This window comes from Zalophus californianus, chromosome 3 (genome assembly GCF_009762305.2).
Source record: "Zalophus californianus isolate mZalCal1 chromosome 3, mZalCal1.pri.v2, whole genome shotgun sequence".
NCBI classification, from domain to species: domain Eukaryota; kingdom Metazoa; phylum Chordata; class Mammalia; order Carnivora; family Otariidae; genus Zalophus; species Zalophus californianus.
This window is the reverse complement of record NC_045597.1, coordinates 69113773-69141012: the sequence shown is the minus strand read 5'-3', so window position 1 is coordinate 69141012 and position 27240 is coordinate 69113773. Positions and strand designations below refer to the sequence as shown.

The 27240-nt window shown below is 33.3% G+C and overlaps 1 protein-coding gene across 8 annotated transcripts in view; it reads left to right on the top strand.

Annotated features, from left to right (window-relative positions):
* Positions 1-27240, top strand: part of PDS5B (PDS5 cohesin associated factor B) — a 195472-nt gene that overhangs the window by 94553 nt on the left and 73679 nt on the right. For all 8 annotated transcript variants that reach the window (XM_027590032.2, XM_027590030.2, XM_027590034.2 and 5 more), the window contains 7 exons: positions 6938-7083; positions 9177-9328; positions 10508-10621; positions 17517-17598; positions 20426-20474; positions 22663-22802; positions 24612-24727. In XM_027590032.2, the coding sequence (XP_027445833.1) occupies positions 6938-7083; positions 9177-9328; positions 10508-10621; positions 17517-17598; positions 20426-20474; positions 22663-22802; positions 24612-24727 (799 nt within the window). The remainder of the gene's footprint in view (positions 1-6937; positions 7084-9176; positions 9329-10507; positions 10622-17516; positions 17599-20425; positions 20475-22662; positions 22803-24611; positions 24728-27240) is intronic.

Genomic DNA, 27240 nt, shown 5'->3' with positions numbered 1-27240 from the left:
TTGGAAGTTAACATTCGCTTTTGTGCTTTTACTGCATAATTGATTAATGAAGTCGAAAGTTAATCAGAATTCTCTAGCTTCTTTCTGAGCAATCAAAGAACCTTGAAAGCTTTAACTCTGCATGTTCTCTTCCCATCATTTACATTATTGTTTGTTATTAGTTATTTACTCTTTTTAAAACTTTACCAACTTGTAGTACATTTTTAAATGATTTTTTAATGGTCTTTGTTTACAGTTCCTTCTTAAATCTTCCTACTTTTGAGTTTCTTTTGATAAAATGATAAAGTGTATTCTTTCATAATATTTTTAACAATAGTTTGTCATAGTAATGCTTTCAGGTTTCATTGAATTTCTACCAGTTAGGTTTAAACAGCAGGTATTTCTCACTTTCATCATTTTTGGGGGTGATATACTGCCTGGAACCCACTACCTGCCCACTCATATCTGAATTTGGACTGCTTGGTCTTTGAGCTTCTACTTTATAGCATTGATCTTCAGAAGATCTGTTTTCCTCCCTCTTTCGTCTCCCTCCTCTCTTTCCTTTCATTCTGTTTTGTGTGTGTGTGTGTGTGTGTCTGTTTCTCCTTTCTCTTCCTCCTCCTCTTTTCCCTGGATGTTCCTTTTACTGTAACATTCTATTCTTGTGTTATTGATGCACTGTTCTCTGAAAAAATTAATGGTAGTATTTTGGAGAATTTTTTTTTTCCTACAAAATGTTGTTTTAGTTAACTTATTTTTCCCACATGCTTTTGTCTGTATTTTCCCTGTTACAGGCTTTCCTCAAATGCTTGTCATTCGGTAGCTCTATGCTTATAATTAAGAGTGGAGGACTAAAAAAGAGCTGTTTAGAAAGCCCTGAATATTTGGATGGGATTGCTGACTCTGAACTTCGATTTAGGGTGATCAGGGTGGGTTGTTTGTTAGCAAACCTTTAGTTTAAATACTTCTCTTCAGATTCTCTACTGAAGAGTATCCTATCAGGAGTTTAAAAGTCTAGTTGCTGGTGTCTTTGGGACTCCTGTATTATTACTTTATTCTTTTTTATTATTGAATGGTATTCATGATAATTTGTTTATCCACTTTTTTGCTTGGTGAGTTTCTGGGTTATTTTTGATTTGGGGCTATTAAGATTACTCTGAGTATTGTTACAAGTGTTTCTATGGATTTATGCTTTTATTTCTCTTTGTAACTACTTAAGAGTGAAATTGCTAGTCATAGGGGAAATACATGTTTAATTTTATAAGAAATGACTAAGTTCTCCATATTAGCTGTACTGTTTTCCACTTGCACTAGAAATGTTTGAAAGTTCCAGTTCTTCAGTGTTCTTGTCATTTTGAATCCTAAGTCTTTTTGATTATCATCATTCTCATAGGTCTTGCTGTTTTGTTGTGGTTTTAATTTGCATTCTCCTGATGACTAATGAAATTGAGTATCTTTTATGTGTGTATTGATATTTTCTTTTATGAAGTGTCTGTTTAAATTTTAAATCCATCTTTTAACAATTGGCTTGTTTTTCTTGATTTGTAGTAGTCAATATATAGTCTGGATCTTTTTTAAAGTACAAAGAAAACTTAAGTAATTTTCCCAAGTCAGAACTTTAATGCAAAGTTTGTTGTTAGCTAAATAATAGATGTTTTGATTTTTTTTATAGCTATCTAAAATACATTTTAGATGTGAATAATTTCACCAGTAACCTTTTAAGTCCTTAAACCATTGTTTGGAATGTTTGGATGTTTACCAAAAGATAGTATGTAGTTTTATTTTTTTATGAAACATTTATGTTGTTATGTTATATGACATACAACTACTTTTCAGCCTCTGGGCACATTTTAATTTTTTTTTCTTTAATTCCCATCACTTATTTCACCTATCCCTCCACCCATCTTCCCTCAGGTAACCATCAGTTTGTTCTCTACAGTTGAGTCTGTTTCTTGGTTTGTCTTTCTCTCTCTCTCTCTCTTATTTTTTTCCTTTGCTCATCTGTTTTCTTAAATCCCAATATAAGAAATATGGGGATTTCTCAATAAATATGAGTGAGATCATATGGTATTTGTCTTTCTCTGACTGATTTCACTTAGCATTATATTTTCTAGCTTTATCCATGTTGTTGCAAATGGCAAGATTTCATTCCTTTTTATGGCTGAATAATATTCCACTGTATGTATTCTGGAATACAGTGGAGTGAGTGTGTGTGTGATATATATATATCACCACTTCTTCATCCATCTATGGATGGACACTTGGGCTTTTCCCTCAGCTTGGCTATTGTATGTAAATAATGTTGCAATAAATAGGGGTGCATGTATCCCTTTGAATTAGTGTTTTTGTATTCTTTGGGTGAGTACCCAGTAGTGCAATTACTGGCTTGAAGAGTAATTCTATTTTTAACTTTTTGAGGAAATTCCATACTGTTTTCCGGAGTGGCTGCACCAGTTTGCATTCCCACTAACAGTGCAAGAGGGTTTCCCTTTCTCCACATCCTCACCAACACCTGTTGTTTCTTGTGTTACTGATTTTAGCCATTCTGACAGGTGTGAGATGATGCCTCATTGTAGTTTTGACTTGAGTTTCCCTAATGATGAGTGATTTAAGCATCTTTTCATGTGTCTTTTGGCCATCTATTTGTCTTTGGAAAAATGTCTGTTCATGTCTCCTGTCCATTATTTAAATATTGGATTATTTGGGGTTTTTTTTGTGTTGAGTTGTATCAGTTCTTTATGTATTTTGGGTACTAACCCTTTATCAGATATGTCATTTACCACTATCTTCTCCTCTTCTGTAGATTGTCTTTTAGTTTTGTTGGTTGTTTTCTTTGCTGTGCAGAAGCTTTTAATTTTGATGTAGTCCCAATAGTTTATTTTTGCTTTTGTTTCCGTTACCTCAGGAGACATATCTAGAAAAATGTTGTTATGGTCAATGTCAGAGAAATTACTGCCTGTGCTCTCTTCAAGGATTTTTATTTCAGGTCTCACATTTAGGTCTTTAATCCATTTTGAGTTTATTTTTTGTGTATGGTGAAAGAAAGTGGTCTAGTTTCATTCTTTTGCAATGTAGCTGTCCAGTTTTCCCAACTCTATTTGTTGGAGAGACTGTCTTTTTTCCATTGGATATTCATTTCTCCTTTGTCGAAGATTAATTGATCATGTAAGTGTGGGTTTATTTCTGGGTTTTCTATTCTGTTCCATTGATCTATGTGTTTATTTTTATGCCAGTACCATACTGTTTTAATTCTACCATTTTGTAATATAACTTGAAGTCTGGAATTGTGATACCTCCGGTTTTGTTTTTCTTTTTCAAGATTCCTTTGGCTAGTTGAGGTCTTTTGTAATTCCATGCAAATTTTAGGGTTGTTTGTTCTAGTTTTGTGAAAAATGCTGGTATTTTGATAGGAATTGTACTAAATCTGTAGATGGCTTTAGATGGTATAGACATTTTAACAGTATTTGTTCTTCCATCCCATGAGCATGTAATATCTGTTTCTTTGTGTCATCTTGAATTGATTTCATCAGTGTTTTTATAGTTTCTAGAGTACAGGTTTTTACTTCTTTGGTTACGTTTATTCCTAGATATTTTATTGTTTTTGGTGCAATTTTAAATGGGATTGTTTTCTTAATTTTACTTTCTGCTGCTTCATTATTAGCGTATAAGAATGCAACAGATTTCTGTACAGTGATTTTGTATCCTTTGACTTTACTGAGTTCATTTATCAGTACTGGTGGTTTTTTGGTGGAATCTTTAGGGTTTTGTATGTATAGGATGTCATCCGCAGATAGTGAAAGTTTTACTTCTTCCTTATCCATTTGGATGCCTTTTATTTATGTTGTCTGATTGCTGTGGCTAGGACGTCTCAGTACTGTTTTGAATAAAAGCAGTGGAAAAGTACATCCTTGTCTTGTTCCTGACCTTAGGGGAAAAGCTCTGATTTTCACCACTGAGTATGATGTTGGCTGTGGGTTTTTCATATAAGGCCTTTATCATGTTGAGGTATGTTCCCTCTAGACCTACTTTGCAGAGGATTTTCATCATGAATGGATCTTGTACTTTGTCAAATGCTTTTCCTGCTTCTGATCATATGATTTTTAAAAAAGATTTTATTTATTTGTGAGAGAGAGAGAGTATGAACAGAGAGGAGCGTCAGAGGGAGAGGGAGAAGCAGACTCCCTGCTGAGCAGGGAGCCCAAACGCAGGGTTGATCCCAGGACCCTGAGATTATGACCTGAGCCCGAAGGCAGACGCTTAACTGAGCTACCCATGTGCCCTTGATCATTTGATTTTTATCCTTTCTTTTACTGATGTGATGTATCACGTTAATTGTTTTGTGAATATTGAACTGCCCTTACATCCTCGCATCCCAGGAATAAATCCTACTTCATCGTGATGTATGATTTTTTAAATATATTGTTGGATTCGGTTTGCTAATATTTTGTTGAGGATTTATGCATCTATGCATTTATACTGACCTGTAGTATTCTTTTTTTGTGTGGTTTCTTTATCTGGTTTCGGTATCAGGATGATACTGGCCTCATAGAATGAATTTGGAAGTTTTCCTTCCTCTTCTATTTTTTTTGGGATAGTTTGAGAAGAATAGGTATTAACTCTTCTTTAAATCTTTGGTAGAATTTGCCTATGAAGCTGTCTGGTCCTGGGCTTTTTTTTTTGGGAGTTTTTTTTTTTTGATTACAGATTCAATTTCATTGCAGGTAATCGGTCTGTTCAAATTTTCTATTTCTCCATGCTTCAGTTTTAGTAGGTTACATGTTTCCATATAACCATTTCTTCTAAGTTGTCCAGTTTGTTGGCATATGGGTTTCCATAATATTCTGTTATAATTGTATTTCCGTGGTGTTGGTTGTTATTTCTCGTCTTTCATTAATGATTTTATTTATTTGGGTCCTCTTTTTTTTTTGGATGGCTAGAGATTTATTAATTTTGTTGATCATTTCAAAGAACCAACTCTTGGTTTCATTGTTCTGTTCTATTGTTTTTTAAGTTTCTATATCATTTGTTTCTAATCTAATCGTTATTATTCCTTCCTTTTCCTGGGTTTGGGCTTTGTTTGTTTTTCTAACTCTTAGCTGTAAGGTTAGGTTGTTTATTTGAGTTTTTCCTTGCTTCTTGAGGTAAGCCTGTATTGCTATAAACTGCACGTTTTTTGTAGTTGGCTAAAAGATAGCTCTGAAAAACCTAGGGGTCTAACTACTTTATATGCACATTTTCAACCATTCCTCATATTTCCGGCTGCATTCTTCATCTCTGCCTTTCTCGTTGCTTGGTGCCTTGAATTTCTAAATGTTTTCATGGTTCTTCTACCCTGGAAATGAACTTATTTATTATTTTCTTCCCTTTTTGGATTTCATCTTTTTCTTTTGTTTACAAGTCATATATCTGTCTCAGTTTTGTTGAAAAATCACTTTTGCTATGATCTTTTCTCTTGTACTTGTCCCTTTTAAAAGACATTTTCTTAGGGTTTCAGGAGTGAGCTGAGATTAATATATGTTAGACACACGTTTATCTTACCTTTCTTGACAGTGTGTTTGTGAGATTCATCCTTGTGCCTTCAGCCACATTTTGAGGGACCTGGCCATATTGTGAAGAGTATTAATAGCTGCTTTGTCATGCTAACTATCAAGAATTTCTTCTTTCTCTTTTTTTCTCTTCCTCTGCACAGTTAGGATCTATAAGTTAATAGCTCTTGTATATATCTGTTTAATATGAATGATTTGTTTTAGGGAAATTGGGATGCATCTTAAAATTGATGGTGTTTTCATTGGTTTTGTCTTGGTGGCACCTGAGTATAATATCTATTGCACTTGAAACAAGTAAAGTGAAAGATAAAACTGTCTTTATCTTGGTGGGGAAATGAACTTGTGATGTATTTAACAGGCTCCATTTGAAATCAGTACTTAAAGTAATTTTCTTTACTGAGTTAGGTAAAATGACATTTCAGAAGGTTTTTTTTGGCAACATATGGTCTTTCTCATTTTTGGAAATAGTTCCTGTTATGGAATGCTTCTGGTGAAAATGCTTAAGACCTGGGCGGTAGCTTTATGGGTGTTTGCATTGTAATTATTTGTTAAACTGTCAATTTACAGGGAAGTAAATCCATTTACAATCATAAGCACTATTTGCTGTATATAGGCATGGCTAGACATATTGCTCCAAATCCAAACAATGAAATTTTAGCTTACTGGTAGTCTTAAAATAAAAAGCGGAATAATATTTTGTTATGTTCATGTTCAATTGTGGTATCTCTTCCTTAAGCCTCTAATATATCATTACTGAAGAGTGTTAATTTTTTCTTTCAGCTTTCTTAGTGTCAGGTCAGAGCTGTCATGTTTTTGACTAAATTTAAGGTCTTCCTCCAGCCACTCTTAACTGTTAAATGTTTAATTTCTTCTGTTCCCTTTGCCTTTCTTTTAGTCCAGTTACCTGAACTTTCCTTATGGTCTTCCCTATAATCTTATTTCTTGGTGGCTGGTATTTTAATTTTATTCTTTCCTAAACCTTACTCAGGGTTTCCCTAGTTAAGGGATAGAAGCTTAAATATTCTAGCCTTTTCCCAGTAGAACCACTTGACTTGGATATTTTAACTATTTAAACAAAAAACAGAAATGAAATATTTAAAGTCATATACTTCTTAGTTCATTTGTATGGTTTAGTTAATGAGGTTCAGAACTCCTTAATACAACTACCCTGTCCCCCAAATGGGTAGGGGTTTTAGTACTCAGTTGCATGTAAGTAAACTACTGTATTTTAACTAATGGACTGACCTTCATTTCTGCTCCCCTTCCTCCTCTGCTTTTAATTTTCTTGAAACATTGAACCTTCTACTTAGGTTTTATTTTGTTGTGATTTACTTACAAAGGACTTATGCAATCTTTTAAAACATTTTAATTGTTAAAGTTCCATTTTAATCAAATAAAATTTTGTCTTTCAGAGTATCTTAAAGTGAGGTCACATGACCCTGAAGAAGCTATTAGACATGATGTTATTGTGTCTATAGTTACGGCTGCTAAAAAGGATATTCTTCTGGTCAACGATCACTTACTTAATTTTGTGAGAGAGAGAACTTTAGACAAACGGGTAAGTAGGAATAATAATTAGTAGTAGTAGGCTTTTACTTTGAATACTTTAATAGTATTTCATTGGAAATATTGAGATTTAAGTGTAATTAGCCCTTTTTAGGGGGCATTTTAATATTTATGAGGTTTTATTTTTTATATTAAATTTTGTTAGATTTTTAAATTCAGATTCTCATCTTAAAAATGAGTTGGCTCTAAATGGTAGTCAGATGTTTAGCCTGGACACTAGTTTTAATAAGTGATTTGTAATGGCCTCTGACACAACTTCTTATGTTGTTGGCTCTCTTCTGTTTCTTTTCCTATGGGTATCAGTTGATAGTCTTTTAGCTGGTTGTGTTATAATTTCTGTGGAGTAGAAAATAACATGTTTTCAACTTAGCACAGCTAAACCTAGCAGAACAGCATGCTTCCAGCCCTATCTTCTGTGACCCTAAACCTTTCCTCTTGAGTGAACACCCACTTGCTGCACTCAGTAATCATTGACTTCTTAAGGAGGTACCATGTCTTCTTATTCTTGTATTCATATTGCCTGGAGTATATTAGAGACTCAGTAAAGTATGTGAGTGAATGTTCATTCCCTCCTCATCCCCAGTGCCTTTCCTTTCTGGTGTGGGTTTTACTGGATTTAGGCTTGAGTGATTTTGGTGAAGGATGAAAATCATTGATGTATTTGGGGGTTAATTAGCAAAGAAAGTGGGAGGCCTGTTGGTAGTTGTGAATAGTTTTGACTAGTAAATACTTTATGACATTTTAATAGTTGCTTATAAGGTTGATTGTGCTGTCTTCATCATTTAATGCTCTCTTTGGTAATGCTGGTTGTGGATAGAGAATAGATGGGCAGGAATTGCATAGTTTTCTCTTCAAATGTATAGGTATTAGGAATAACGTATTTTAACTAATAAATTTAGACTTGTCTTTATTGAATATCTCATAGGGTTTTAATGAAAGGTCCAAAAGGCATAAAGAAGGAAAAGGAGATTTGCCTCGTGGTAGGATAACAACCTTCTAAGTGTTCAACTAATCTTTTTCTTTGTTAGACTTGGAATTTGAGCTAAGTATCTGTGTATTGTTGGGGTCACATAAATTCACATAATTTTTGATAATCATGTTGTATTCATCATAGGGCTGCTTGGTTCATTCATACAAATATTAATTGGGTACCAAAAAATAATGGAATATGTTTATGTTCTTGGCAGTATTAGAATATGCTCTATCTTTAAATTCTCCTTAAAGCAGCAGTTTGGGGAATTAGAGATAATATAGAGAATTAGAAAATTCCTACAAACAAATTGAATTCTTATGAGTAAAGCTTTTTGAAGTCTTTTATTTTAATATGTATCAGTGGATGGTTGAGATAAGGACTGTTCTTAATCTGCTGTAAGTAATTTAAAGAAAAACTAAGAGAAGAATATACAATGAATGACAGACTGCAAAGAAAAAAAAAGACATCTGTGTAGCTTCATGAAGTTCTAAACATTACTAACATCTTACTGATTATAGTGCTGTTTGTGTAAAATTAAAGAATAAACTCATCCCAAGTTAATGAAGCAGTATTAGATATATTATAGCAAATATGTATTTAAAAAAAATAGTTGAATACATTCCTCTTACACTTAAACTTGATTCTTAGATATACAAAATGAACTGAGTGTGTTTACTCAACATTTGATGAAACCAATGTCATGTACCTTTAATTGAAGTATATTTAATATACACCATAAATGGAAAAAATGTTTAAGGGATAGGTCACAATTAGCTCATTATTTGCCTTTTAAAATTTTGTAGCATACTTTCCCTTACCAATTCTAAGTGACTTTATGTGATGGTGATTAACTTTTGTTTTTTAGGGGTAACAATGGGTCTAAGATGCATTAGAATTCTTTATACATGTTGATATCTCTGTACCTTATATAGTAGATGTATTAAAATGATAGTTGTGTTTTTTTTCATAGTCATTATAAATTGATATCCAGTAACTGAGGATTGATGAAGATATATTGTGTAAAGCAACTTAAAAACAAGAAAACAGACTTTCCTGAAATATAATGTGAGCATTTTTAAATTTTAAGAAAGCGTTTTTGTTTTTACTTTAAGTGGAGAGTGCGCAAAGAAGCCATGATGGGACTTGCCCAAATTTATAAGAAGTATGCTTTACAATCAGCAGCTGGAAAAGATGCTGCAAAACAGATTTCATGGATCAAAGACAAATTGCTACATATATATTATCAAAATAGTATTGATGATCGGTAAGTTAAGGACACCATATCTAAAATATATGGTGCTTTTGGTGTATTAAGCTGTTTTGATCTGTTGTTTTAGGTAAAGTGTTTTCTTTATAACTTTAAAGTCTCTCAGTTTTTACTGCAAGTTAAAGGTAGTGAGTGACTAGTTTTCTTCCACCAAAGCCATAAATGAAGCAGTAATGTACATATAACTTTAGGGAGGAATACAGCTTTTATGTTCATTTTTGTATACTATTTTTAAACAGAGCTGTACTTAAGAGTAGAAATGTGTAATAATTTAAATTTTATTTCATAGGTTATTTTTCAAATAAAATGTTTTCAAATAAATGAAAATAAGCCTTTTGGATTATAGACATTTTAAATAAACAGTTTCTACCGAAGAATAAAAAGACAGTTTATAATTTTATTTGAAACACATTATCTGAATATAATCTTTGTATTTTTCTATTGCAGTATAAGATTAGATCTTGTATGGATCCTAACCATTTAGTAGTAGTAAATAGATCTGTGAATCCTGCTTGCAGGATTTCACTTGATTGGATTTATTTTAAATTTTTAGATCCAAATGGTCTCACCCATAATAGATGAGAATGAGAAAATTAAGAACCAGTAGGCCACCTTACAGTTTTAAAAGTTATTAGGAACTAGGAACTAGATATCTTACGTTAACATTGAGGAACTTCATGGTTATTATTTTTATAAAATTGACATTTTTAGACTTTTTGAGTGTGCAGCATCATTGCATGGAGATTTGCATTATTATTTGCTAGTACCTTTTTATTTTAACTTTTAACCAGGTCTTTTCATGTTGCTTACTCCAGAAACTTGGAAGAATCTTAAAAATGTCTTTATAATTTTAACTTAGAGATGCGTAGAATTTGTCATTTGGAAGGACCTGGTTTTTTAACACTTTATTATTCAGATAAGGAAATTGAATCCCTCATATACACTCCAGGTCATGCAGAGGTAGTTATCTTAGCTGGGTATAGGGCTGTTGCCCGTACATCCAGCTAAATCTTTTTTCAGCCCTTCTTCTTTTAGAAGGAAATCATTGAGTTGAAATCTCCTCTCCATTTAGAAAGCAGAAACTTTTTATATGTATTCTTTGTGTGTTTTGGAATTTTATATACAAATTTAATACGTAAAAAAAATCATTACAGTACCTTCTCTGTGTTTTTATAGATTGCTTGTTGAACGCATCTTTGCCCAGTACATGGTTCCCCACAATTTGGAAACTACAGAACGGATGAAGTGCTTATATTACTTGTATGCCACACTGGATTTAAATGCTGTGAAGTATGTTTCAAACGTCAAATTTTGTTCTTTTCATCTTTTTCAGTGTATTGGATTTTATGGGGAATAAAACCACAACTGTATTTTTAAATGTTAACAATTTATGTAATACAAACATTGTTTAAATGGTCAGACACAATAAAATACTTGGCTATTTTTTCAAAGGTACTGCTATCAACATGAGATTAACAAGGATTTTTGTAAGCAATTAAAAAATAGAGCTGATTGACATGGCATCTTTCAGGATTTGATTTTTTTCCCCAGACATTCATATTGTTGTTTCAAGAAGTATTGATGTACCTTTTTGTTTGTTTGTTTTTCCTTAAGGCGTTAAGGTTCATACTGAGAATATCCTACCACCTTATTTTGACCTCATGCTCATTTGAATTTTGCTGTAGGGCAGTAGGGTACATATTTTTGTGCTGCATAGCCTCAACATAGTGTTATAGTTTGGCATACGGGTAAGCACAAATATATTTTAATGGCCATTTTTCATTCAGAAAATACTTTTGAGTGCCTTTATACAGAATTGGCATTTTGGACATGGAAGAGACATTACTAATGGAATCATACTGATGGTTAGGAAATTGAAACCTAGAGATTGATTTGCTCTAGGTTTTAGAAAATGTAGGTCCTTTGCATTCCAGCAAATGTAGTTCAAGTGGGGGATTAAGGGGCACCTGGGTGGCTTAGTTGTTAAGTGTCTGCCTTTGGCTCAGGTCATGAGCCCAGGGTTCTGGAATTGAGCCCCTCATTGGGCTCCCTGCTCAGAGGGAAGCCTGCTTCTCCCCTCTCCCATTCCCCCCTGCTTGTGTTCCCTCTCTCACTGTGTCTCTCTGTCAAATAAATAAATAAAATCTTAAAAAAAAAAAGTGGGGGATTAAATGTTCAGAAATTGGAAGTCTAAGGAGCTGCATATAATTTTCATTCCTACCTCTGCTTAATGGGACTTTTGACTTCTTGCATGGAAATTATTATATGTGCCAATTACACCTTTCATAGAAACATTGAAAAAAAGTCGTAGAGGGGAGAATGTAAATTTCTTATTATCTGCTGTATTTCAGGCAGAGGAGTTTATATTATCAATGGCTGCTTTTGTGCTTTAACAGAAGAATTGAGTAGTTTCAACAGAGACTGTCCATAAAGCTTAAAATATTTATTATCTGGCCTTTTATAGAAAAGCTTGCCAACCCCTCATGTGATATTTTTTCCTATTTTTCACATGAGGAACTGAATTCCAGAGGTCAGTTAACTTGCACAAAATCACACAAGTAGTAAGAGACAGAGTCAGGATTTGAACTCTACCTGGTTCCAAAGTTCATTCTTTTTATACTGCATACAGTAAAATATGTTACTACCATATTTAATTGATTTTAAAGCATACAATTGTCATATGCTAACACCTCTAGAATTAGAGTGCATCCTTATCTTCATGGTGCAATTGATGGCTTCTTGGAATGAATGAGAATAAGATACATAGCACACTCCCCACTCCATCCCTATTTGAGACAACCTGTGTCAAATCATAGTCTAGGCTTCTGACTCAGCTCACCTGCCATTCATGAGTAAGAATGAAAGACACTCTTAAGCAAAAAATGAGAGTTCACCACTCATATATCCTACTTGAGAAAATTACTAAAGAATAGTAATTTCTCTTGGTAAAAAAGGAAATTCAGAAGGAAGGAATAGGATGTAAAAAGTGACAAAATTTTCAAACACTTTTGCAGGTCTAAATAATCAATGCCTATAAAAACAATAATAATAACAACAAAGTTTTTTTTACAAGGGAAGGAGGTGTACATTAAAAAGTAGGTTAGCATCTGGCTGATATTTAGCCAGCACACACTTCTTGGAACAGTATGTAAGATGTCTTGAGAGTCCCTGGGATCTTCTCCCCACCCCACTTTCGCCTGTGCCTGGGCACAGCAGAAGGACCTTCAGGCCCTTGTTCTACTGCCACCTGTTCTGATTGATTGGTGCTGTGCCTTTGTGAAAAGTTTTGAATACTAGGTGGATCCTATCAGATAACGGCATGTAAGATGGTAGCTAAAATGTTCTGTGGTTCTTTTATCATAGAAGAGTGAGGACAGATATTGTTAATTAGGCTGTAAATTAAGTGTACGAATTAAAAATTTGAGTTGCTCTGAAAGAACAGAATTAGAATGTTGGCTTCCAAAACCATAGGACCAAAAAAGAATTAATGAAAACTGTAAGAAACATAATTGTAAATCGAAAACACTAAATAGCAGTTAAAAAACTGTGTGTGTGTGTGTGTGTGTGTGTGTGTGTGTGTGTGTGTGTGTGTGTGTGTGTGTGTGTGTGTGTGTGTGTGTGTGTGTGTGTGTGTGTGTGTGTGTGTGTGTGTGTGTGTGTGTGTGTGTGTGTGTGTGTGTGTGTGTGTGTGTGTGTCGATCGGGGCGCCTGGGTAGCTCAGTCAGTTAAGCATCCGACTGTTGATTTCGGCTCAGGTCATGATCTCTGGGTCATGAGATCCAGCCCTGCAACTGCCCCCCCCCCCCCCCGCCTTGCACTCCTGCTGGCTTGTGCACTTTCTCTCTCTCAAATAAATAAATCTTAAAAAAAAACTACATATATCAGATATCACTCATCATTTAAATAACAAGTATGTTTGATTGAATTAAAAAGTAAAAATGCTAATCACAAGAGATACACTGAAAAATAATGCCATGGAAAAGTTGAAAGTAAATTCCAATCTATGGACCAATAGATTCTGCAAAAATGGTTGGTAAGTGAATAGATTTTTCTCTGTTTTAAGTTAAAACACTTAAGGTATTTATAATATTTTTTAAATGATTTTTTAATTTTAACCAACATTTTGGAATTAACTAACCAACTGTAAATCTAATACTTAACATTTTACTTTAATACTTTTAACTTTACATTTGTGATTTATTTCTCCAAAAGTCTTTACATTTATTGTTATGAAGTATTTAATGCACACAAAGAAATCACATACGAGTTTTGAAGCATAGTAATAAAGTAAATATATTTGTGAATCTACAGCCAACTTGTGAACTCTTCTCCCTTTCATCCTCCTGTCTTTCACCCAGAGGAAACCACTAACCTTAATTACGTATTTTTCATTTCCTTTTTAAAAAATAATTTTATCATGGGGCATCTGGGTGGCTCAGTCAGATAAGTGACGGACTCTTGATTTCAGCTTAGGTCATGATCTCAGGGTCCTGGGATCAAGCCCCATGTTGGGCTCCACTCTCATGCGGAGTCTGCTTCTTTCCCTCTCCCTCTACCCCTCCCCCTGCTCTCTGTTTCTCTCTCTCAAATAAATAAATAAATCTTTAAACAATAGTTTTATCAAAATAAAGTAAAACATAGTTTCATCATATCTATGTATATGTATCCCTCATAATATTTATTTTTGCTTATTTTTGAACATTATGAAAGTGAATTGTGGATATAGTCTTCTGTGACCTTTTCCCCCCATTTTCTTATGTTCCTAAGATTCATCCATAATATATATAGCTTGTTGGTCATTCATTTTCTTTGTCTTTCTAGACATTATTAGACATCTTATTTTTTGTAAATCTTTTGGGTCTTTAAATTTTGTCTCATCTTTTATTTATTCATTTTCCCGAATAGTAATAATCTTGATATTTTCAATAATGTTTTTAATCCTATCACAGTCCTCACCACTCTGTATTGTAACATCTGTCCTACTTTATTCATTTACATTATTATTCTAGCTCAGAATTCATTTGAATTTATAATCTCTAATTAGTTTGAAAGGCACTTAAAAATAGCTGCTTGGCAGGCAGGTTCATGGTGAGAACTTGTTTGATAAGATCTTTCTTATGAAAGAACCATATATTTTATTCTGTGACCATGTTCTTTTGGGGAAGACAAAATACTTCCTATATTTAAAATTTTTGATGTGTATCAATTTTGGGTAAGCCCATAAGTTAACTATCTTTTTTTTTTCTTTTTTCAGATTCATTTATTTGAGAGAGGGAAAGTGTGCACATGCACACGTGCCTGCGCAAGGGGGAGAGGCAGGGGGATAGAATCTTCAAACACACTCCCCACGGAGTGGGGAGCCTCACTCATGGGGCTTGATCCCGCAACCCTGAGATCATGACCCAAGCCCAAACCAAGAGTTGGACACTTAGCCGATTGAGCCACCCAGGTGTCCCACTAAATATCTTGATTAGTGAAAAAGAGAGCAGAGGCAGGCTTGAGTACTCTCCGATCATGATGTGTGTTGCCACCTCCCCCAGGCTTCCTAGAACAACTGTTAATGACAAGAGTTAGTGGTAGTTTCAGGTGTCCTGAATGTGATGTCTTTCGTTAGGCAGGCTTTCATCTAGACCGTTTTTGTACTGCTGTGTCTGGTGGGCAGTTTTGCCAACTGGGAGCAGAATATTGGAGGAGAGGTTCTCTTCAACATTTGTACAGGTTTCTGACAGCCACCCGATGGTAGCTGTCTTTTTCTTTGAGTTAGTGCAAAGCCCTAGTGAGAAGACTAGACAGGTAATAACTAAGAATATCCATTCTCTAATCAAATTTTTCATGTTTATTTAGTGACAAAGCTGGAATTCAGGCTCATATTAAATTATATTTGTCTTCCTGTTGTAAAATTATTTCTACTTTTTTTTTCTTTTTTAAGGATTATTTAGGAAGGCAAGCACAAGGATAAATTGTCTTTGCTGCTTAAGATAATTTTATTAAAGTACTTGAGAGGATGGTTTCCCTAAAAATACATTACAATACAAAATCTTAGTGATGGTTACTTTTTGATTTACACTATAGCCATCATAGTTTATAATGGAGCTTTGGAGTTGCTTGAGATTTCATCTTTAAATTAACAAATAGCTATTAGAGGTGTAATAATTCCTGCTTTATTTTAAGTATTTTAAGTGAAGGCAAGTTTCAAAATCCAGGCCTGTCAGAAGTTGTAAGTAATGATGAAGTGTTAAGAAGCAAGAGACAATTCATTGACTTTGGAGTTCAGAAGTAATTTCACAGATGACTACTGTTTCTTTGAAAATTATTTTAATTACATAACTCTTAGTTACTAGATTTTTACAGTCCTCTGTATACTGGTCATTTTTACTGTGTACATTCTTAAAGTGTTTCAATTAAATTTTTAATGGAAATTTAATAACTTGAAAACAGTATAGTTATTTTGGTGGCTCAGTTGGTTGAGCGGCTGCCTTCGGCTCAGGTCATGATCCTGGAGTCCATGGATCGAGTCCCGCATCGGGCTCACTGCTCGGCAGGGAGTCTGCTACTCCCTCTGACCCTCCCCCCCTCTCATGCTCTCTCTCTCGTTCTCTCAAATGAATAAATAAATAAAATCTTTAAAAAAAATAAATTTAACTTCTAAGATAAAATGCTGTTGCTTTGCCAAGTACGATTTTGAGATGACCACTGTAAAGGCATTTAAGTGTCCAAATTTAAACTATTTCCATAAAAGTATCCAAAGGTATTTTTAAAACAGAGTGTTGAGGAAAATGAAAATTTTTAACAATTGTCTTGCCAATGAAAAAAAGAGGTGGTTTTATATGCTTTTGTACTATATTACTGTTTTATGGTAGTGCTTAATATGTGTGATAGTGGAGGCTAATGAAGTGTAGGTAATTGAAAACAAAATAATGAAAAGTATTTGGTTTTGGAAAATTTCCTTTTCAAATATTAAAATATGTGTGGTTCTGAATTCTGTAACAATATTTCAATAACATTAATTTCTCATGATTTCTGCATATTTTCTTGAGTGTATAATTTTAGATTTCAATTTCTGTCTGAAAAAAATATTAAGAGGACATCAGAAATTTTGCCATATAAAAATAATATTCACTTACATATAGTAATATGTAAATACATATTTATATAACCTAATAAATATATACAGGATATAAATACATGTACATGTCAAATTTATGTAGTATAAATATATATTTTATATGGAGTATATAGAATATATATTATAGTTATATATTATAGGTAATAATGTTTTATATAATTTATATAATACATTATTTAGTTAACTGTAACAGCTCAGTGAGTCCTTAAAAATCTACACACATGGGGTGCCTAGATGACTCATTTGGTTGGGATTCCGACTCTTGATTTTGGCTCAGGTCATGATCTTAGGGTTTTGAGATCAAGCCCCCTCTTGGGCTCTGCACTGGGTGGGGAGTCTCCTTGAGCTTCTCTCTCCTTCCCCCACTCACATGTGTGCTCTCTCTTTCTCTCTCTCAAATAAATAAATAAATAAATAGATCTTTAAAAAAATCTAAACACATAGATTCTACCTCTCAACAGAATTTGAGGATTAAATAAAACAAGTGAGAGCTTATTTTTTTTTTACATCGGTTTGGTTTATACATTTTAATCTTATTATAATGACTATGTATATTTACCTATAAGTACATAATCTACATTTTGTAATATACATAAACATGTAATATACAAAGTTACAATATAAATATTTCTGTTTTAGGAAAAAGTATATCCCATTCTCTCAGCACTAGAACTCTTCTGTTTGTGGCTTTGATTCCTTTTCATCCTGCCCACTGCAGGACCTTACTCCATCAAATATTCCTTTGTTTCTCAAGTTTATAATCTCTGTAGGTAATTCCTTTATCCTAGTTTATACACATGTTGCAGTTAATGATAGCTCTTCCCTATTTTTATACAAAACAAAAAACAACCACTTATGTTCTTTTTGATACAGATATCCCTTCACGTGTTCGTACCTCTTCCCTTTTGTTCCATACATCATCAGTTGCTTAGTTCTGTGAATTTTATCTCATCTCTGTCATCTCTTTTTTTAATTTGAACTTAAAAACAATGTATTTGGAATATTCTGGAAGGATTTTTATTGTTTTGTTATTTAAATTTATGTGTTTGTGTTTTGCAGAGCACTGAATGAAATGTGGAAATGTCAAAATCTGCTCCGGCATCAAGTGAAGGATTTGCTTGACTTAATTAAGCAACCCAAAGTAAGTCAAATTTAATGAAAATTTTCCTTTGATGATAAGTTTTGTAAAACGCATGTATTTCAGTTACTCCTTACCATTGCTACAGTGGTGTTGAACAACTGTTACTGTGTGGAACTGTTCTACTCCAGAAACTATCATCTCTAATTTAGAACAATGAAATCTTTAAGAAACTTATTGCATAGAAAAATTTAAAGTTTACACTTACTATATCTATAAAAGGTGATACCCAACAGGAAAGAGAATGTATTTCTTTGCATTCAGAATTAAAGTTTTTTTGTGGCTTTAAAAAAACCAGAAAATGGCTCCATATCCTTGAAAGCACAGAAAATAGAGTAAAATTGCATTCTCTCTTGCCACACTAAAATGCTCCCATTGTATAGTCTTGTGGTTTTAGAAAATTTTAATGTCATGTAATTTTAATTTCATATCTTTATATTTTTACTTATAATTAATATTACAGTAATGTTAATGTACTACTTGGTTTTCATAATTATAAGTTAATGGTGGTATTCATCCAGATGATGAATTATATTTTAGTTTTTAGACTTTTAGAATGATTCTGGGTGTTCTTTTTCCCTAGAATGTTGTTTGAGAGTGTTGTATATAGACCTATAAAAGTTATAATTCATCAAAAAAGCAGTATGTGTGGCCATTTTAAATTGCATCCAAGGAAATATATAACATACAAAAATAACAATATACTGTTATTTTTAATTTCTTCTCAGTCCTTAGTGAAACCCCCCCCAAAAAAAACCATATACTGCATGCTCATAGAACAGAGGTCAATAGAGAGGAGTTGTTTCATGTAAGGGGAGGCGAATAGTAACCTCTTTGTTTATGGTTTATTGAAACCTGTAATTATTGAACCTGCTAGAATAAGTTTTTTCTTATAATAGATAACTTAAAACTAATTGTAGTGATTCTGCTGTTTCAGTACTTTGCCGAGGAACAAAATTGGAAAACTTCCGATTAAGTTAGTGTGCTTCAGCCAATAAACATGTATTTTCAGTCAGTGTTCTAATGCAGTAAGTTAGTGTATTTCAGTTAAGCTCTGGATAAAGTGCTCTTGTTTGCTACCTAGAGCTGTATTAATTTACTTCCTTTTGGTCAAAGTTGCAAAGGTGTTAATTAAAAATACCAGATGTTTTTATATGCATGTATATAAAACTATTCCTGATTTTAGGCATTATTGAAGTCATATAATAGCAGTAGAGTAGTATGTTAAGTGTGCAGATCATATGTTGAACAGCATGATGTGTGAGACTAATAAAAAATAACTTTGTTTTTGACTCTCACTGTCCCTTTAAAATTTATTTAGTGGGAACTTCTTCCCCTTGCCTGTTGATAGCAACTCGGGAGGGTCTCATGACTTCATTCTCATGTGAAATAACAAAATACATCTCAATTCAATTAAAATGTTTTAATGTCTTCTACTTTGTGGAATTTTCCTTTAAATTGTCTTAAAATAATTACTGAGTTGTCCAGGTTAAAGAGGGAATTCTCATTAATGTGATGTGAGGTTGAAGCAGAAACCAAATGGAAGAAGATGGTAGCCCAAAGTGGAATCCTAATGAGAGGAGAATTAATAGTCTCTTATTACTTAGTATTCATTTTATACCAAGAAATATAGTAGACATTATAGAGTTAAAGGTAGAAAAAATGCAAAGCTGTGTTTATCCTTTGGGTGTTTGTATTTCTTCCTATTTTACTAGGAAGACTCTTACATGCTTATTAATCAGTGAATGTTTCTTTGCCTTCTTCATTATTCAGTCTGATAAATATTCTTATTTAGTTCAGCACTGTAGCCCTTCTACTTTATTTAATTAAATTCATTTGCTCAGTGTCACTCAAAGTGACATTATTTCTAGAATTGTACTTTTGTTGATGCTGTTTCTTTTTCATGTGGATCAACTTCTTGACAGCCCAGCAGTACCTATTTCTCCCCAAATTAAACAACAGAAATCTTACATGATTCTAGACAGATATATTCAAATACTTTAAATTCCAAATATTTGGGAATTAACTCTTGTATTTTATGTTTTGTCTCTCGCTTCCTCTTAGGAAGCTCCTTGTGAATAGGGATGGTTTATTTGTGTATTTATTTGATTTGTTGCCTTCACACCAATGTTTTTCTAGTTCAGTGTATTATAGAGTTGCTCAAAGGCATCTCTTTTTAAAGAAATAACACTAACTTGATGCAATGAATAACTAGCACTCTTAGAAACCATCATTTGTACGTGTGACTTTACATGGGGTACAGTGTGGTGAACACATTCATTCACTGAAATAATGCTAAGTTGATAAAGCAAGTAAGTAGCACTCTTGGAAAAAATCTTTTGTACATGTCATTGGCAGCTTTTTAAAATTGTCTATATCCAGTATCTTCCCCGTAAGCTTCATGACTATGCCTCATAATCCTCAGGCTTAAAAATTTTAGGAACACCTCAAGTCATTCAGAATTATATACTTGTGAACTTTTTGTTTGAGATAAGCTTAAAATTTGAAAACCAGGTTATTTTGTTCCTTTTTTACACTTAGTTGCCTTGTTTCATTGCTAGAAAAAACAAAATATCTCCCTGTTTCAAAAGGTTGGTGTAGTAGTCTCCTTTTGTTTAGAGGATGACAAAACAGGCTGAGGGGGAAGAGATGACGACAGCAGAGCATTCACCTTTCATTCACTTCGGAGTTTAAACGTAGCTCAAGAGGGAGCTCACAGCTGTGGTGGTCAGGGCATGGGCCTGGTTCTTCTTATCTAATTTTCTGAAGGGTATAATGAAGATTATTGTTAGGAAATGTTAATTTTGCTTTTTTTGTGTGTGATTTACAGACAGACGCCAGTGTCAAGGCCATATTTTCAAAAGTGATGGTTATTACAAGTAAGTTATTTCAAATATTACATGTAGAATTTAAGGTTTAATTGAAATATTTCTTTTTGATAATTTAAAGTATTTCATGGAGTTTTCATTTTTGGCTATGATAATATAGGAAAAGAGTATAAAATGTTTCTGATTTTTTTTTTCAAGACAGCTTTAGCTTTTCTTCTTTTTTTAAATTTTCATTTACTTTGCTACACAGAATTTTTCTTTTTGTGCTGGTATGAGCAGGAACTGGAGAAAGGATTTATTACATAAATTTATTTTTGGGAATTCATTCAAACTGTTACATAAGCTTACTGTGAAAACTGAATCTGTGCTTTGGTGTTGGTTGCTCTAATGTGACTCTATTTGAAGCTAATTTCGTTCTAAGCCAAATTTTAGAGCAAAGTATACATAATAAGTACAAAAGAGCTTCTTTGAAAAAAAATACTAATTTGCTTTTTTGCTTTCCAGTGATTTCAAACAAAACGTTATTTAATTGCATTTAACAGTAAATACAAAAGGATTGTGTAGCACATCTCTTTTGTTCAGTGCAGGGAATGGGTAAAGTAGCTGTTTTTGTAGGGCATTTGCTTTTCCTCCTGCTTTAGAGATCACTTTGTATAGTGTAGCACATGGACAAAGGGAATATCGGGAACACCTGGAGGAACATTTCTACTGAGCTTCCACTTGGGAATAGTGAAGAGATCTATCTTAGGTGGATTTCTGAGATGTTAACAAATATTCCAAGATGTGTATGGAAGTAATGCTCAAATACTGAAGAGAACAGTAACCGAATTAACTGAGTTTTAGACTGACAGGAGTTTTAGCATGAGTAAGGCTTTAAGACCAAAATATCTTTTAGTCTTGGGCAGTTAAACATAAATTAGTTTTCAATTTCTTTAGCAAGTGATTTTCTGCTGTTTTTAATAACTGTCTCCTTTTTGTTTGGCTGTGGATACTCTCTCTTAAAGGAGGTCATCTATAATTTTCTATTTTTTACCCTTATCTGTTTTCCCAAATTCTGTTCTGAGGAATGCTAGTATCCTGTAGGTGCTAATAGTATTGTTAGAAAAAAGGGTTTCATGGTCAAGTACGTTTGTAGAATGCCGAATTAAAGGGTTTTTTTATTTGTTTCCTCCCTCCCTTCTCCCTCTCTCTCTCTTCCTCCCACTCCCCCCCCCAAGTCTATTTGTTTCTTGAATAGTAAACCTTATTGTAACCTTTAGTGTGATGCCTGTACATTATGGAGGGGCTGTAAAGTGACATCTTCCAAAATTATTTGAAGACAGTACAGTAGATTTTTTTGTATTATAGAAACATGAAGAGATCATACAGTCAAGTATTTATAATAGGGACACTTTGTTCTTATTATCCTCAGTGATCTAGCTGAGACTTAAAGTGGACTTTCAAAGTTGTATATGAACTTGAAGACTGCACTTACTGCATTTATATTTTAAGATTTAGTTGAGTTTCTACAATTTTTATTATAATCCATAGTTCTATATTATAATTTCTGTTATTGGAAGTATCCTAGTCTGGTCCTCTATAACAGTTGTGAGTAGCCACCCCTCCCCCCCAGAAGACACTGGGATCAGCATTTTACTAGCTATAAACACTATAAGTGTTTTGATACATCAGTATATTAGGAGAGTGGTATAGAAATCATCTTTGATTCTACAAGGATTTATCCTTTCTCATGCAATAATGACACAGCCGACAGTAACACCTGAAACATTTTGCTCAGCATGTTTTATTGACTGATAGCATGTGTATATGAATTATCTCTGGATGGTTTAACAAATTAATACAATACAGGAAAATAGTTTCTTAAAGGTAAAACTTACTGATCTCTTGTTGGAAGTTACAAGAGAACAATGTACACAACAAGCTCAAGGAGACAGTAATAAATTGGTATCATTCAGGTTGACATTTAGTGCCCTTAAATATTATAAGGGGTTATTTAGAAATAGCCAGTTCAATCTTTTCCTGCAAAGATGTTCCTTCACAGTGATCTTGTTTCATATTTCTAGAGAGCAGAATTTTGTGAAAATTGACTATTGAAGTTGTTCCACAACTTCTAATTAAACTAAACCGAATTTGTAAATTAGGATTATTAATCAAAGTAATAAAAATGAAAAATGTTGATCTTTTATTATTTTGAGAAATTTCTAAAATCGTATTTTTACTGAATTTTAATTTATTTAAGGAAATTTGCCAGATCCTGGTAAGGCTCAGGATTTCATGAAGAAGTTCACACAGGTGTTGGAAGATGATGAGAAAATAAGAAAACAGTTAGAAGTACTTGTTAGTCCAACATGCTCCTGCAAGCAGGCTGAAGGCTGTGTGGTAAGGAGAGACATTTAAAAAGAGTTGGGACTCCTGGGTGGCTCATTCGGTTAAGCGTCTGCCTTTGGCTCAGGTCATGATCCTGGGGTCCTGGGATTGAGTCCCGCAGGGAGCCTGCTTCTCCCTCTGCCCCTCTTCCCTCATGCTCTCTCTCTCTCTCTCTCTCTCTTTCTTACAAATAAATAAATAAAATCTTTAAAAAAAATAAAAAATAAAAAGAGCTAATGTTTGGGGCACCTGGGTGTTTCAGTTGGTTAAGTGTCAGACTCTTGATTTTGGCTCAGGTCATGATCTCAGGGTTGAGATTGAGCCCCACGTTGGGCTCCATACTGGGTGTGGAGCCTGCTTAAGATTCTCTCTCTCTCATAAAAAAAACAAAACAAAACAAAAACAAAAAGAGCTAATGTTTGAAGAAGCCCCCAAACCTTTTTTGACTTCTTTAAGGAAATAATGTATGTTCATTATGTAGAATGTATATTCATTATATAAAACAGCACATTTTAAAATATGCGTTATTTTACATAATATTCATTATGTAAATTTTTGACACCTTTAATAAAATAATTTGTATTCATTTATGTGAATTTTGTATTCATTATGTGAAATTTATATTCATTATGTAAAATATCACAAAAATGACAGTAAACTATAACCCCTTTATAGAGACAATTACTGTTAATATTATGGTGTATATCTTCCAAAATAAGATCATATATTACAGCATTGTACATTTTACTTATTTTTATTAGTCTTGAATAGCAGTGTAGCATACCATTGAATATATGTACCATAATTATTGAACAGTCCACTGTGTTACACATTTAGGTTTTTTCCCAGTTTTTAAAGAACACTTTAGTATCTTTATAGCCAAATAATTTTTCACAGTCTTGATTATTTCTTTAGTATAGATTCAGTATTGGCTTCTATCATTATTGGAAAGAACCAGAACTCAGAAAAACATAATTATTTTGGTAGGATTTGTATTCTTGTTTGCTAATCATCTGACCATTTTTTCTTCTTGGGCATATTAGCCATTTATATATTTTTTGTAAATTGTGTGTTTTTAGTCTTTGCCTATTTTTCTGGAATGACATTTGTTTTATCTTATTGATTTGTTAGTCATGTATGTTAATTAAGCTGCAAATAATTTTCTCTCATTGTAGTTTGCCCTTTGATTTTGTTTATGATGTCCTTTACATACCATAGTTTTATGTAGCTGAGTCTATCAGCAGACTCTTCAGGGTTTTTGCATTTTATGTCCTGCTTACACAACTCCATTCTATTGCAAGTCAATGAAAGTATTTACTAATGTCAATATTTCTCAATCTGTTGCCCATGCATCTTCCAAGAGGCTTAAAAAAAAAAAGATGATTCTTGGCTCCACCCCAGATTGACTAATCTTCACAATGAGGTCCAGGAATCTGTTGTTTTAAAAAGCTTCCCTGATAATTTTACTCTCTGAAGTTTGTGTCTCCACTGAACCTGGTTTTATTCTTTTGTATTTGTTTTTATCTTTTTGGAATGTTTGTGGCATAAGGTATGAGATAGGGATCTGTTTTTATTCAGAATGTCTGTTCAGTTATTTCAACACAGTACATTGAATAATCCATCTTTTTTTCTTGTTAGTTGAAATGTTACCTTATGCAAAATTTTTAATTTAGTTTGTTTTTCTGGACTCCTTCAATTGTTGATTTGTTTATTCCAACACCAGTATTACATGGTTTTAATTATTTTAGATTCTTAATATTTTAATGTGATGTAATTTTTTAAACATATTTTTGTAATAGTTAAAAAAAATCTGCCTTACAGCGTGAAATAACTAAGAAGTTGGGCAACCCCAAACAGCCTACAAATCCTTTCCTGGAGATGATCAAGTTTCTCTTGGAGAGGATAGCACCTGTGCACATAGATACTGAATCTATCAGGTATTTTTATATAAAAATATTAAGTTTTCATTACTATTCATTCATGCTTCAGTCAGTTGCTTATGAGTACCTGCTATACGCAAGGCACTTAACCTATACAGATTTTTGTATATGTGAAATGGCTATATACTTATCTATTTATATCTGTACGTATATCTGTTCATATATATGTGTATGTGTGTATGTATATGTACACACTCATATATCGTATATTTAATTTTTCTTGTTATTTATTTTAATTTTAAGTATTACTTCATTTGGATGAGAAAATGTCAATTTAAGCCTAGTTTCTATCTGTTACCAGTATATCAGGAATTCCTCTTTTTTAGTTAGTTTGCATAGGGTAGGTAATACAAACAATTTAAATTATACTCTCAGGAAAAGAAAATTAGGTGAATATGTTGTAAAGCAGCATAGGATGCATTTTCACAGGTATTTGAGAACTGAAAGTGTTATTTTTAAAACAACCCTCATTTCAGCTTTGATATCACCTGACTGGAAAATACTTTCTTTTTATGGCTGTATTCCCTTATGTGAAATGTTCTTTTTTTTTTTTTTTTTTAAACATTTTCCTAAAATGTTTCGACTGGTTGAAAAAATAAAGTGCTTACAGAATGTATATATATATAACATTCTGGTTTACTGGTTATTAGTAGTATCTTTTAGAGATACATTAGAATCTAAATAATAATATCCCGTACCCAGTGGACCCTTTCTGGGGATTTGTTTTGTTTGGGAGGGTAGAGGGTGTAGCTTTTGGCCTGTGATCCCCTGCAGAGTAGGGAGACCCTGTTTTCGATACTCAGCAGTCACTTTGGACTCCTACTGCATCAGTTTTCATTTGAAGAAAGGACTCTAAGGTTTGAAAAACAATATAAAACAAAAAATCAGAACCCTCTGTATTAGTACAAGGAAGACACTGAATCAGTCTGAAACTCAATCCTTAAATAATCCCATGCTTTATTCAAGACAGTGCTAGTTAGGTATTGGCAAAGCATATTTTTTTGCTTTTCATTAACCCTCTGGTAGTGCAATAAGGAGTTTTAATCAGGAGATTATATTATAGTTTCATAAAATTAATGCAGATAGTGTCCAGAGGACTGAAAGAGGATTTCTCTAAAGTAGTATTTGACCTAAGAGGAAGAATGGGTAAGATTTGTTTTTATAGAGTTGGGAGAATGAATATTCTAGGCACTCAATTAATATAAACCAGCTAACTGGACAGGAGAGGACAATTAGAAAATGATTGCCATGAAAAGGTATAAAAGTGTTATAAGATAATGCTAAAAAAATAGTTGGAATCAGATGTGGAAAGCATTTAAGGTTTAACTTTAGAGCTTTTACTGTTTTAAGTCTGTTGAGGACAATGGATGCTTAATGATGGATGGGAGGAGGGAAGTAGAATGGATAGACTGTTAAGGTGTTACAGATTGTCTGTGGATGCTGGTAGTGGGATGGAAAGGGAAGATTATGTTTGAGGAAGGTTTTAATAGATGGCTCATCTTACTGGAAATGGGGAATAAAGTTGATGAGGAGTCAGAAGTATAAGAGCTCAAGTCCGAATGATGAAGCACGTAGTAATACTTTGAAAGGAATTAAGGGAACTGATGTGCTTCTTATTTGGACATGAGAAACAGTTAAAAAATCAAGGCAAATTGAGCTTAATGTGAAACTATGAGAATGGATTTGTTCCCTGCACATGAGATTGTGTAGAAAGAAGTAAAAGGATTAGAAGATCATGGACAGAACCTTGGAATTTTGTTTTTCGACAGTAGAAAAATTACAGGAGTGTAAGAACACCAGGTTATTGTAGTGTTTTGAAAGTTAAGATGGAGAAAGTTTTTACAAATAATGTGTACTATGAACAGTCAAACTGAGGTCTTTGGCTTTATTATCAGTAGTTTGTAGTGATATAGAAGGTAAGTCAAAATATAAATAAGAGTAACAAGTAGTTTAGCCCTTCTAAAGTGTCTGGGATGAGTCCAAATATTTTACATGTTTACTTATTTACCTCTTAACCATGTGAGACAAGAATTAGTCCCAATTTACAGATAAGGAACAGTGAGTTACACAGATGTTGAATAACTTCCCCACTGCTAGGAAGTGGTGAATGGCATTGAAACCCAGGAAGTCTGGCTCCAGAGCCCTCTTGGTTAACCACCACACTATCTAATAGGTCTCCAGAAATATTCCACACTTAGTCCCTTGCACCGATAGTCACTGAGTGTCCAATTCACCTAACTCTCCTGTTAGTGGTTATTAACCTTTTCAGTCCTTGCCATTTCATAGGTAAATGGTGATACTCTTTTTTAAAAAAACAATGTGTCACTAATAAAATTGAACATTTTTCTTCCCCATATATTTCTTGGTTAATTGCTTTTTAAAAAACTTTTCTATGAGGGGCTTGGAGGAATTGTCTTTTTCTTATTGATTGTAAGAATGCTTTATGAAATAGATGCCTGGGTGGCTCAGTCGGTTAAGCATCTGCCTTCGGCAAAGGTCACCATCCCAGA